The sequence below is a fragment of the Oncorhynchus mykiss genome, chromosome 22 (genome assembly GCF_013265735.2).
Source record: "Oncorhynchus mykiss isolate Arlee chromosome 22, USDA_OmykA_1.1, whole genome shotgun sequence".
Classification (NCBI taxonomy): Eukaryota; Metazoa; Chordata; class Actinopteri; order Salmoniformes; family Salmonidae; genus Oncorhynchus; species Oncorhynchus mykiss.
In genome coordinates, this window is record NC_048586.1 from 38519519 (window position 1) to 38532863 (window position 13345).

General features: G+C 47.4%; 1 protein-coding gene across 1 annotated transcript in view; it reads right to left on the reverse strand.

Annotated features, from left to right (window-relative positions):
• Positions 1 to 1353: 1353 nt before the first annotated feature.
• Positions 1354 to 13345, reverse strand: part of LOC110502145 (potassium voltage-gated channel, subfamily H (eag-related), member 3) — a 205725-nt gene continuing 193733 nt past the window's right edge. The window contains exons 14-15 of the mRNA XM_036959274.1: positions 4237 to 4289; positions 1354 to 4124 (exon numbers count right to left, since the gene is read on the reverse strand). Of these exons, the coding sequence (XP_036815169.1) occupies positions 3186 to 4124; positions 4237 to 4289 (992 nt within the window). The 3' untranslated portion in view covers positions 1354 to 3185. The remainder of the gene's footprint in view (positions 4125 to 4236; positions 4290 to 13345) is intronic.

The following is a 13345-nucleotide window of genomic DNA, read 5'->3' on the forward strand; positions in this document are numbered from 1 at the left end:
TATTTAACTAGACAAGTCAGTTAAGAACAAATTCTTATTTACAATGACAGCCTAGGAACACGGGCAGAACGACAGAGTTTTACCTGGTCAGCTTGGGTTACTGGCCCAACGCTCTAACCACTAGGCTGCCTGCCGCACCCCATAATGGTAGTAGATGGACTGGACCCAGATTAATCTTAGTCCTGGACTAAAAAGCACTTTCAATGGTGAATCACCATGGAGCATAATTCTTAGTCTAGGATTAGGCTTAACCTGTATCTGGGTAAACCGGCCGTAGAGGGTCACTATACTGTCAGTGACTCTGAACCGGCCTGTAGAGGGTCACTATAGTGTCAGTGACTCTGAACCGGCCTGTAGAGGGTCACTATAGTGTCAGTGACTCTGAACCGGCCCGTAGAGGGTCACTATAGTGTCAGTGGGTGACTCTGAACCGGCCCGTAGAGGGTCACTATAGTGTCAGTGAGTGACTCTGAACCGGCCTGTAGAGGGTCACTATAGTGTCAGTAAGTGACTCTGAACCGGCCCGTAGAGGGTCACTATAGTGTCAGTGGGTGACTCTGAACCGGACGTAGAGGGTCACTATAGTGTCAGTGGGTGACTCTGAACCGGACGTAGAGGGTCACTATAGTGTCAGCGGGTGACTCTGAACCGGCCTTAGAGGGTCACTATAGTGTCAGTGAGTGACTCTGAACCGGCCTGTAGAGGGTCACTATAGTGTCAGTGACTCTGAACCGGCCTGTAGAGGGTCACTATAGTGTCAGTGAGTGACTCTGAACCGGCCCGTAGAGGGTCACTATAGTGTCAGTGAGTGACTCTGAACCTTCCCGTAGAGGGTCACTATATTGTCAGTGGGTGACTCTGAACCGGCCGTAGAGGGTCACTATAGTGTCAGTGGCTCTGACACTCTCTAGTCTGTTACCTTTCAGGAGGCTCTAAGATGGATCCATAACAAGATAAAATGTTAAATGTTCTTTACTTTTAGCCGTTTGGTTTGTTCCCCTCAGAATCGTCTAAACTTTTCCTCTCCCTGACATTTCAAACCTCACTGAAGCTCTGATGGAATGAATCTTACCATTTTGAAAGATATGCAGACCTGAAAGATGGACTTGGTCAGTGAGTACTGTCTTTTTTTGTCCTCGGACAAGGTGGAGGTACAGCAAAGTTGTTTATCAATGTGGGGCAGGTGAAAAACGAGTCCCAGGTGTGACAACTGAACGTGTGCATCAGTTGGAGGTTCACTGGTTACAAGGCTATTACCCTGGTTGATTAAATCAACTTGGAATTGGGACGTGAAACCACTGAACATCACATCACAGACAAAGAGTCGGGTACAAAACATTACAGAAGCGTGGATCTTATAAAACAACACTTTGTTTATTGTTGTATCGTGTTTCTGGTAAAGTTGGTAAGAGTTAATAAAATACATCTTAAGCCTGTCCAAACCTCTGGCAGCACAGTAAGCCCACCCTCCTCTCCCCTCGTTCTGAAACAAGCACATTCCTCATGCAGTTAGCTGTGACGAGCATTAACATCTTGACCCCTGACCTGCACCCTTTGTGTGCCTCTCCTCCAACACATCTTCACGCATCCTCATCCCCAGCCTCATCCTCAGTCTCATCCTCACCCCGTTACAGAAAATAGAAACCAGTATCTCAATCTGACTGTGCCCCCCAAAACAACTCTAGTGCACCTAGTACACCGAGCACCAGACAATGCTAGTACAATTAGTCCTCTGACCACTTCAGCAATGTCTGAGCCTTGTCTTTGTAGGATAAACCTGTGTCATCCAGAGGTTGACACTTAAACATGGGATGCAGATGATGCTGCGGACATGGCAGGTGTGTATGTGCGTGCGCGTGTGTGCGCCCGTGCGTGCTTCAGTGGAGGCTGCTGAGGTGAGGACGGCTCATCATAATGGCTTGAATTGAGTTTAATGGATGGAATGGAGTGAATGGAACGGTATAAAATGTGTTTGATTCCATTTATGCCATTCCAGCCATTATTAGCCATCCTCCCCTCAGCAGCCTCCACTGGTGTGCTTGTGTTGGTGCGTGTGGGCTTTGATATGACGCTGAGATGTCTCTGGTTGAACGGGCGATGGACGAAAAAAGGCCAGAACACCCGAATCCAACAGGAGATTTTAACACACGTTCTACATCAAATAAATGCCTTTCAAAATGAAAGTGATGGTCAATGGCTTAATGGTCAACGGTGAATCACAACATAATCACCAGGTGGGGATGATACGATGTATACGACTAGCAGTGTGTGTGTTTTCCAAGGAGAAGGCACGAATGGCTGGATGCCTAAAAGCTGGAGTTGATGTGGGAACTCATTCAATGTACAGTCTGGTTGTCACTCATAGACCTACTGTATATTCCACTCACCCACCCGTATGCATGGCTTCTTAAACCTAAACCTGGCCTCTGTGGCACACCGGCTCCCTCCCTTCTACCTCCAGACCTACTGCGGTGTTTGTCTTCATGTTTCGGTTGGTTCCATGTGTTTTGTAAGTTCACTGATTGTCTTGTGTTGAATATGGCCACTTGTTTGGAGGGAGAACTGATTGTGTGTGTAGGCTGGATTGAGACTTATAGGATGTCACATAATGTAAGACCACAGTGCAAGTGTGTGTGTGTTCTTTGTGGAGATGTATGTAACAAATCACCCCCAGATAACAAGTAGCAGAGAAACTCTGAAGAAACATTAAGTTGAAGTTAAATGAACTCCTCATTTGAAGTCAGCCGTGGTTGATATTCAAGCAATAGATGTTAGTATAATTTTGAAACCACACAACAGAGGTTGAACTAGAGTTTACATTCCCAGTCCTATGTACTGTCTGTGATGTCATGAAGGGGTGGTTGGTTGGGAACATTTGGCCAGAAGAGGAGTAGGGATGCACATTTCACTTATGACATCATGAAGTCCATAGATGAGGAGGATGTGTTGCTTTAACATGACCAGAGTGCCTGATCAGAGTACTGTTAGAACTGGTGTCTTGCTACTGTCCTGGTGGGGTATTTTTCAGTGATGCTATTGGTTTCCACCTATAGTCATTTTGATCTCTGTCTGCCTGTCTGTCTCACAGGTTCAATGTTGCATTCTGGACGAGCGGGCTACGTACTCTCCTCTCTTCTCTTCATTCTGTCTCTGCTGTTTCTTCTTGCATGTAATCTGCCTCTCTGTCACAGAGCTGGCCCTTCCTCGTCCATGTAGCTGATGTGCTCCATCATCTGGGAGCGTCTCTCCCCCCTCTCTCCTCCCCTCTCCTGCATCTCCAGCGCCAGGTGTCCTGCCTCCAGCCTGGTGCCCCCCTGCGTCTCCCCCCTCAGAGAGTCCAGGTAGAACGGGCCCAGGGAGAGGGTCGAGGGGTAAGGAGAGGGGAGGGGAGGGATGAGGGGAGTGGAGTAGGAAGAGGGGAAAACCAACTTCAGCTTATGGTCTCCAGGTGAGGAGCTGAGTGACGGAGGAGCGGAGCAATGGGAGGAAGGCGGGGGCGTGTTGTCCTGGGAGGGGGGCGGGGGGAGCAGGCCCCTGCTGTGGCTGCCAGATCGTGAGTGATGGGGACCCTGGCAGGGAGAGCAGGAGGGGGAGGAGGAGAGGGACAAGGAGAAAGAGAGGGAGGGGGACATGGTGCCAGAGGCTAGGGTACATCTGTCCTGGGCAGAGGGAAGGAAACTGTTGCTAGAGGTGGTGTGGTTGGAGAGGTGGGGTGACCCCCTCATGTCTTCTGTCCCAGGGGAAGGGGGGTTGGAGTGGGGTAAGTCCTTAGAACTTCTCTCTGGGGAGATTGGAGCCTGGGTCTGGGCTGGAGGCCTCTGTGGAGGGGGGGTTGGGAGGAGGCAACTTGGCAAGCCCACGTTCCCCGTGTCAGCACTGTCCAATAGTGAGCAGGACTGCGTTCGTTGGGGGTGGGGCGACGGGGAGCAGGGCGGGGCTGGAGGTGGGACCACCAGAGGTGTGTTGGAGGACGGTTTGTTGGCACTGCTGGGGGGTGGAGTCAGGTTGGGCGTTATGGCTGTCAGGATTGGCTGAGGCGCCACAAGGAGGAGGGGCCGGAGCAGGCGGGTCATTTCCTTTAGCTCCTGGCTGAGATGAGAGACTTGCTGGGAGAGAGTGCTCATCTGTGGACAAGACGGACAGACACTTGAGAGTTAGGTGTTTTACGTGTTATGTTACTGTGTGTTTATGTTGTAAGATTCATGGATTCTAGGATACCGAACTACAACCTCTCACCTCGTCACTCAGCTTAGAAACACTCTGCTTGATATCTGACTGCTCCAGGATCCCTACACACACACACACACACACACACACACACACACACACACACACACACACACACACACACAGAGAGACACACACACACACACACACAGAGACACACACACACACACACACACAGACACACACACACACACACACACAGACAGACAGACAGACAGACACACACACACACACACACACAGAGAGATGTAAGTTCCTTGTTAAAATATGTGTTGGAGAGTGAGAGCAGCAACAGACTAGTGGGGAGACGATTGTATTTGTATTTATTATAGATCCCCATTAGTTCCTGCTAAGGCAGCAGCTACTCTTCCTGGGGTTTATTATGGATCCCCATTAGTTCCTGCCAAGGCAGCAGCTACTCTTCTTGGGGTTTATTATGGATCCCCATTAGTTCCTGCCAAGGCAGCGGCTACTCTTCCTGGGGTTTATTATGGATCCCCATTAGTTCCTGCCAAGGCAGCAGTTACTCTTCTTGGGGTTTATTATGGATCCCCATTAGTTCCTGCCAAGGCAGCAGCTACTCTTCTTGGGGTTTATTATGGATCCCCATTAGTTCCTGCCAAGGCAGCAGCTACTCTTCCTGGGGTTTATTATGGATCCCCATTAGTTCCTGCCAAGGCAGCAGCTACTCTTCTTGGGGTTTATTATGGATCCCCATTAGTTCCTGCCAAGGCAGCAGCTACTCTTCTTGGGGTTTATTATGGATCCCCATTAGTTCCTGCCAAGGCAGTAGCTACTCTTCTTGGGGTTTATTATGGATCCCCATTAGTTCCTGCCAAGGCAGCAGCTACTCTTCTTGGGGTTTATTATAGATCCCCATTAGTTCCTGCCAAGGAAGCAGCAACTCTTCCTGGGGTTTATTATGGATCCCCATTAGTTCCTGCCAAGGTAGCAGCTACTCTTCTTGGGGTTTATTATGGATCCCCATTAGTTCCTGCCAAGGCAGCAGCTACTCTTCTTGGGGTTTATTATGGATCCCCATTAGTTCCTGCCAAGGCAGCAGCTACTCTTCTTGGGGTTTATTATGGATCCCCATTAGTTCCTGCCAAGGCAGCAGCTATTCTTCTTGGGGTTTATTACGGATCCCCACTAGCCAAGGCAGCAGCTACTCTTCCTGGGGTTTATTATGGATCCCCATTAGTTCCTGCCAAGGCAGCAGCTACTCTTCTTGGGGTTTATTATGGATCCCCATTAGTTCCTGCCAAGGCAGCAGCTACTCTTCTTGGGGTTTATTATGGATCCCCATTAGTTCCTGCCAAGGCAGCAGCTACTCTTCTTGGGGTTTATTATGGATCCCCATTAGTTCCTGCCAAGGCAGCAGCTACTCTTCTTGGGGTTTATTATGGATCCCCATTAGTTCCTGCCAAGGCAGCAGCTACTCTTCTTGGGGTTTATTACGGATCCCCACTAGCCAAGGCAGCAGCTACTCTTCCTGGGGTTTATTATGGATCCCCATTAGTTCCTGCCAAGGCAGCAGCTACTCTTCTTGGGGTTTATTATGGATCCCCATTAGTTCCTGCCAAGGCAGCAGCTACTCTCCTTGGGGTTTATTATGGATCCCCATTAGTTCCTGCCAAGGCAGCAGCTACTCTTCTTGGGGTTTATTATGGATCCCCATTAGTTCCTGCCAAGGCAGCAGCTACTCTTCCTGGGGTTCATTATGGATCCCCATTAGTTCCTGCCAAGGCAGGAGCTACTCTTCCTGGGGTTTATTATGGATCCCCATTAGTTCCTGCCAAGGCAGCAGCTACTCTTCCTGGGGTTTATTATGGATCCTCATTAGTTCCTGCCAAGGCAGCGGCTACTCTTCCTGGGGTTTATTATGGATCCCCATTAGTTCCTGCCAAGGCAGCGGCTACTCTTCTTGGGGTTTATTATGGATCCCGATTAGTTCCTGCCAAGGCAGCAGCTACTCTTCCTGGGGTTTATTATGGATCCCCATTAGTTCCTGCCAAGGCAGCAGCTACTCTTCTTGGGGTTTATTATGGATCCCCATTAGTTCCTGCCAAGGCAGCAGCTACTCTTCTTGGGGTTTATTATGGATCCCCATTAGTTCCTGCCAAGGCAGTAGCTACTCTTCTTGGGGTTTATTATGGATCCCCATTAGTTCCTGCCAAGGCAGCAGCTACTCTTCTTGGGGTTTATTATAGATCCCCATTAGTTCCTGCCAAGGCAGCAGCAACTCTTCCTGGGGTTTATTATGGATCCCCATTAGTTCCTGCCAAGGCAGCAGCTACTCTTCTTGGGGTTTATTATGGATCCCCATTAGTTCCTGCCAAGGCAGCAGCTACTCTTCTTGGGGTTTATTATGGATCCCCATTAGTTCCTACCAAGGCAGCAGCTACTCTTCTTGGGGTTTATTATGGATCCCCATTAGTTCCTGCCAAGGCAGCAGCTACTCTTCCTGGGGTTCATTATGGATCCCCATTAGTTCCTGCCAAGGCAGGAGCTACTCTTCCTGGGGTTTATTATGGATCCCCATTAGTTCCTGCCAAGGCAGCAGCTACTCTTCCTGGGGTTTATTATGGATCCTCATTAGTTCCTGCCAAGGCAGCGGCTACTCTTCCTGGGGTTTATTATGGATCCCCATTAGTTCCTGCCAAGGCAGCGGCTACTCTTCTTGGGGTTTATTATGGATCCCGATTAGTTCCTGCCAAGGCAGCAGCTACTCTTCCTGGGGTTTATTATGGATCCCCATTAGTTCCTGCCAAGGCAGCAGCTACTCTTCTTGGGGTTTATTATGGATCCCCATTAGTTCCTGCCAAGGCAGCAGCTACTCTTCTTGGGGTTTATTATGGATCCCCATTAGTTCCTGCCAAGGCAGTAGCTACTCTTCTTGGGGTTTATTATGGATCCCCATTAGTTCCTGCCAAGGCAGCAGCTACTCTTCTTGGGGTTTATTATAGATCCCCATTAGTTCCTGCCAAGGCAGCAGCAACTCTTCCTGGGGTTTATTATGGATCCCCATTAGTTCCTGCCAAGGCAGCAGCTACTCTTCTTGGGGTTTATTATGGATCCCCATTAGTTCCTGCCAAGGCAGCAGCTACTCTTCTTGGGGTTTATTATGGATCCCCATTAGTTCCTGCCAAGGCAGCAGCTACTCTTCTTGGGGTTTATTATGGATCCCCATTAGTTCCTGCCAAGGCAGCAGCTACTCTTCTTGGGGTTTATTATGGATCCCCATTAGTTCCTGCCAAGGCAGCAGCTACTCTTCTTGGGGTTTATTATGGATCCCCATTAGTTCCTGCCAAGGCAGCAGCTACTCTTCTTGGGGTTTATTACGGATCCCCACTAGCCAAGGCAGCAGCTACTCTTCCTGGGGTTTATTATGGATCCCCATTAGTTCCTGCCAAGGCAGCAGCTACTCTTCTTGGGGTTTATTATGGCTCCCCATTAGTTCCTGCCAAGGCAGCAGCTACTCTTCTTGGGGTTTATTATGGATCCCCATTAATTCCTGCCAAGGCAGCAGCTACTCTTCTTGGGGTTTATTATGGATCCCCATTAGTTCCTGCCAAGGCAGTAGCTACTCTTCTTGGGGTTTATTATGGATCCCCATTAGTTCCTGCCAAGGCAGCAGCTACTCTTCTTGGGGTTTATTATAGATCCCCATTAGTTCCTGCCAAGGCAGCAGCAACTCTTCCTGGGGTTTATTATGGATCCCCATTAGTTCCTGCCAAGGCAGCAGCTACTCTTCTTGGGGTTTATTATGGATCCCCATTAGTTCCTGCCAAGGCAGCAGCTACTCTTCTTGGGGTTTATTATGGATCCCCATTAGTTCCTGCCAAGGCAGCAGCTACTCTTCTTGGGGTTTATTATGGATCCCCATTAGTTCCTGCCAAGGCAGCAGCTACTCTTCTTGGGGTTTATTACGGATCCCCACTAGCCAAGGCAGCAGCTACTCTTCCTGGGGTTTATTATGGATCCCCATTAGTTCCTGCCAAGGCAGGAGCTACTCTTCCTGGGGTTTATTATGGATCCCCATTAGTTCCTGCCAAGGCATCAGCTACTCTTCTTGGGGTTTATTATGGATCCCCATTAGTTCCTGCCAAGGCAGCAGCTACTCTTCCTGGGGTTCATTATGGATCCCCATTAGTTCCTGCCAAGGCAGGAGCTACTCTTCCTGGGGTTTATTATGGATCCCCATTAGTTCCTGCCAAGGCAGCAGCTACTCTTCCTGGGGTTTATTACGGATCCCCACTAGCCAAGGCAGCAGCTACTCTTCTTGGGGTTTATTATGGATCCCCATTAGTTCCTGCCAAGGCAGCAGCTACTCTTCTTGGGGTTTATTATGGATCCCCATTAATTCCTGCCAAGGCAGCAGCTACTCTTCCTGGGGTTTATTATGGATCCCCATTAGTTCCTGCCAAGACAGCAGCTACTCTTCCTGGGGTTTATTATGGATCCCCATTAGTTCCTGCCAAGGCAGCAGCTACTCTTCCTGGGGTTTATTATGGATCCCCATTAGTTCCTGCCAAGGCAGCAGCTACTCTTCCTGGGGTTTATTATGGACCCCCATTAGTTCCTGCCAAGGCAGCAGCTACTCTTCTTGGGGTTTATTATGGATCCCCATTAGTTCCTGCCAAGGCAGCAGCTACTCTTCTTGGGGTTTATTATGGATCCCCATTAGTTCCTGCCAAGGCAGCAGCTACTCTTCTTGGGGTTTATTACGGATCCCCACTAGCCAAGGCAGCAGCTACTCTTCCTGGGGTTTATTATGGATCCCCATTAGTTCCTGCCAAGGCAGCAGCTACTCTTCTTGGGGTTTATTATGGCTCCCCATTAGTTCCTGCCAAGGCAGCAGCTACTCTTCTTGGGGTTTATTATGGATCCCCATTAATTCCTGCCAAGGCAGCAGCTACTCTTCTTGGGGTTTATTATGGATCCCCATTAGTTCCTGCCAAGGCAGTAGCTACTCTTCTTGGGGTTTATTATGGATCCCCATTAGTTCCTGCCAAGGCAGCAGCTACTCTTCTTGGGGTTTATTATAGATCCCCATTAGTTCCTGCCAAGGCAGCAGCAACTCTTCCTGGGGTTTATTATGGATCCCCATTAGTTCCTGCCAAGGCAGCAGCTACTCTTCTTGGGGTTTATTATGGATCCCCATTAGTTCCTGCCAAGGCAGCAGCTACTCTTCTTGGGGTTTATTATGGATCCCCATTAGTTCCTGCCAAGGCAGCAGCTACTCTTCTTGGGGTTTATTATGGATCCCCATTAGTTCCTGCCAAGGCAGCAGCTACTCTTCTTGGGGTTTATTACGGATCCCCACTAGCCAAGGCAGCAGCTACTCTTCCTGGGGTTTATTATGGATCCCCATTAGTTCCTGCCAAGGCAGCAGCTACTCTTCTTGGGGTTTATTATGGATCCCCATTAGTTCCTGCCAAGGCAGCAGCTACTCTTCTTGGGGTTTATTATGGATCCCCATTAATTCCTGCCAAGGCAGCAGCTACTCTTCTTGGGGTTTATTATGGATCCCCATTAGTTCCTGCCAAGGCAGCAGCTACTCTTCTTGGGGTTTATTATGGATCCCCATTAGTTCCTGCCAAGGCAGCAGCTACTCTTCCTGGGGTTTATTACGGATCCCCACTAGCCAAGGCAGCAGCTACTCTTCTTGGGGTTTATTATGGATCCCCATTAGTTCCTGCCAAGGCAGCAGCTACTCTTCTTGGGGTTTATTATGGATCCCCATTAATTCCTGCCAAGGCAGCAGCTACTCTTCCTGGGGTTTATTATGGATCCCCATTAGTTCCTGCCAAGACAGCAGCTACTCTTCCTGGGGTTTATTATGGATCCCCATTAGTTCCTGCCAAGGCAGCAGCTACTCTTCCTGGGGTTTATTATGGATCCCCATTAGTTCCTGCCAAGGCAGCGGCTACTCTTCCTGGGGTTTATTATGGACCCCCATTAGTTCCTGCCAAGGCAGCAGCTACTCTTCTTGGGGTTTATTATAGATCCCCATTAGTTCCTGCCAAGGCAGCAGCTACTCTTATTGTAGTCCAGCTAAATTAAGACATTTTAAAAACATTACAATACATTCACAACATATCAAGTGTGTGCCCTCAGGCCCCTTCTCTATTACCACATATCTACAACACAAAATCCATTTGTACGTGTGTGTGTGCCTGTTTGTGTTGCTTCACAGTCCTCCACTGATCCAGTATTTTTATCTGTTTTTAAATCTTGCATGAGTTACTTGATGTTACTTGATGTGGAATAGAGTTCCATGTAGTGGCTCTATGTCGTACTGTGCGCCTCCCATAGTCTGTTCTGGACTTGACCTCTGGTGACATTTTTTTTATTTAACCTTTATTTAACTAGGCAAGTCAGTTAAGAACAAATTCTTATTTTCAATGACGGCCTGTTCAAGGGCAGAACGACAGATTTTGTACCTTGTCAGCTCGGGGGTTTGAACTTGCAACCTCCCGGTTACTAGTCCAACGCTCTAACCACTAGGCTACCCCGCCCCCGTCTTGTAGGGTATGCATGGGTGTCTGAGCAGTGTGCCAGTAGTTCAAACAGACAGCTTGGTGCATTCAACATGTCAATACCTCTCACAAATACAAGTAGTGGTGAAGTCAATCTCTCCTCCACTTTGAGCCTGGAGAGATTGACATGCATATTATTGTTAGCTCTCTGTACATACAAGGGCCAGCCGTGCTGCCCTGTTCTCAGCCAATTGCAATTTTCTAAGTTCCTCTTGGTGGCACATGACCACACGACTGAACTGTGGTCCATGTTTGACAAAACTAGTGCTGTTAAGAAGGTAGAGCAGCACTTTATTATGGACAGACTTCTCTCGATCCTAGCTATTGTTGTATCAATATGTTTTGACCATGACACTTAACAATAGCTAACAGGGTTACTCCAAGTTTAACATGATAGTTTACAGGGTTACTCCAAGCAATTTAGTCTCCTCAACTTGCTCAATTACCACATTACTAATTTCAAGATTTAGTTGAGGTTCAGGGTTTAGTGAATGATTTTTCCCAAATACAATGCTTTTAGATATTGAAATATTTAGGACTAACTTATTCCTTGCCACCCACTCTGAAACTAACTGCAGCTCTAAGTGTTGCAGTCATTTCAGTCGCTGTGGTAGCTGACGTGTATAGTGTTGAGTCATTTCAGTCGCTGTGGTAGCTGACGTGTATAGTGTTGAGTCATTTCAGTCGCTGTGGTAGCTGACGTGTATAGTGTTGAGTCATCCGCATACAGTTGACGTTGGAAGTTTACATACACCTTAGCCAAAGACATTTAAACTCAGTTTTTCACAATTCCTGGCATTTAATCCAGGAAAAAATGACCCTGTCTTAGGTCAGTTAGGATCGCCACTTTATTTTAAGAATGTGAAATGTCAGAATAATAGTAGAGAGATTTATTTCAGCTTTTATTTCTTTCATCACATTCCCAGTGGGTCAGAAGTTTACATACACGCAATTAGTATTTGGTAGCATTGCCTTTATTTTGTTTAACTTGGGTCAAACGTTTCAGGTAGCCTTCCACAAGCTTCCCACAATAATTTTGGCCCATTCCTCCTGACAGAGCTGGTGTAACTGAGTCAGGTTTGTAGTCCTCCTTGCTCGCACAATCTTTTTCAGTTCTGCCCACAAATTTTCTATAGGATTGAGGTCAGGGCTTTGTGATGGCCACTCCAATACCTTGACTTTGTTGTCCTTAAGCCATTTTGCCACAACTTTGAAAGTATGCTTGGGGTCATTGTCCATTTGGGAGACCCATTTGCGACCAAGCTTTAACTTTCTGACTGATGTCTTGAGATGTTGCTTCAATATATCCACATCATTTTCCTGCCTCATGATGTCATTTATTTTGTGATGTGCACCTGTCCCTCCTGCAGCAAAGCACCCCCACGACATGATGCTGCCACCCCCATGCTTCACGGTTGGGATGGTGTTCTTCGGCTTGCAAGCCTCCCCCTTTTTCCTCCAAACATAACGATGGTCATTATGGTCAAACAGTTCTATTTTTGTTTCATCAGACCAGAGGACATTTCTCCAAAAAGTATGATCTTTGTCCCCATGTGCAGTTGCAAACCATAGTCTGGCTTTTTTTATGGCGGTTTGGGAGCAGTGGCTTCTTCCTTGCTGAGTGGCCTTTCAGGTAATGTCGATTTAGGACTCGTTTTACTGTGGATATAGATACTTTTGTACCTGTTTCCTCCAGCATCTTCACAAGGTCCTTTGCTGTTGTTCTGAGATTGATTTGCACTTTTCGCACCAAAGCACGTTCATCTCTAGGAGACAGAATGAGTCTCCTTCCTGAGCGGTGTGATGGCTGCATGGTGCCATGGTGTTTATACTTGCGTACTATTGTTTATACAAATGAACGTGGTACCTTCAGGCGTTTGGAAATTTATCACAAGGATGAACCAGACATGTGGAGGTCTACAATTGTTTTTCTGAAGTCTTGGCCGATTTCTTTTGATTTACCCATGATGTCAAGCAAAGAGGCACTGAGTTTGAAGGTAGGCCTTGAAATACATCCACAGGTACACCTGCAATTGACTCAAATGATGTCAATCAGAAGCTTCTAAAGCCACAACAACATTTTCTGGAATTTTCCAAGCTGTTTAAAGGCACTGTCAACTTGGTGTATGTAAACTTCTGACCCACTGGAATTATGATACAGTGAATTATAAGTAAAATAATCTGTCTGTAAACAATTGTTGGAAAAATTACTTGCGTCATGCACAAAGTAGATGTCCTAAATGACTTGCCAAAACCATAGTTTGTTAACAAGAATTTTGTGAGTGGTTGAAAAATGAGTTTTAATGACGTCAACCTAAGTGTATGTAAACTTCTGACTTCAACTGTACATAGACACACTGGCTATGCTCAAAGCAAGTGGCATGTCGTTAGTAAAGATTGAAAAAAGTAAGGGGCCTAGACAGCTGCCCTGGGGAATTCCTGATTCTACCTGGATTTTGTTGAAGAGGCTTCCATTGAAGAACACCCTATGTTTTGTTAGACAGGTAACTCTATATCCACAATATAGCAGGGGGTGTAAATCCATAACAAAAGTTTTTTCCAGCAACCGACAATGA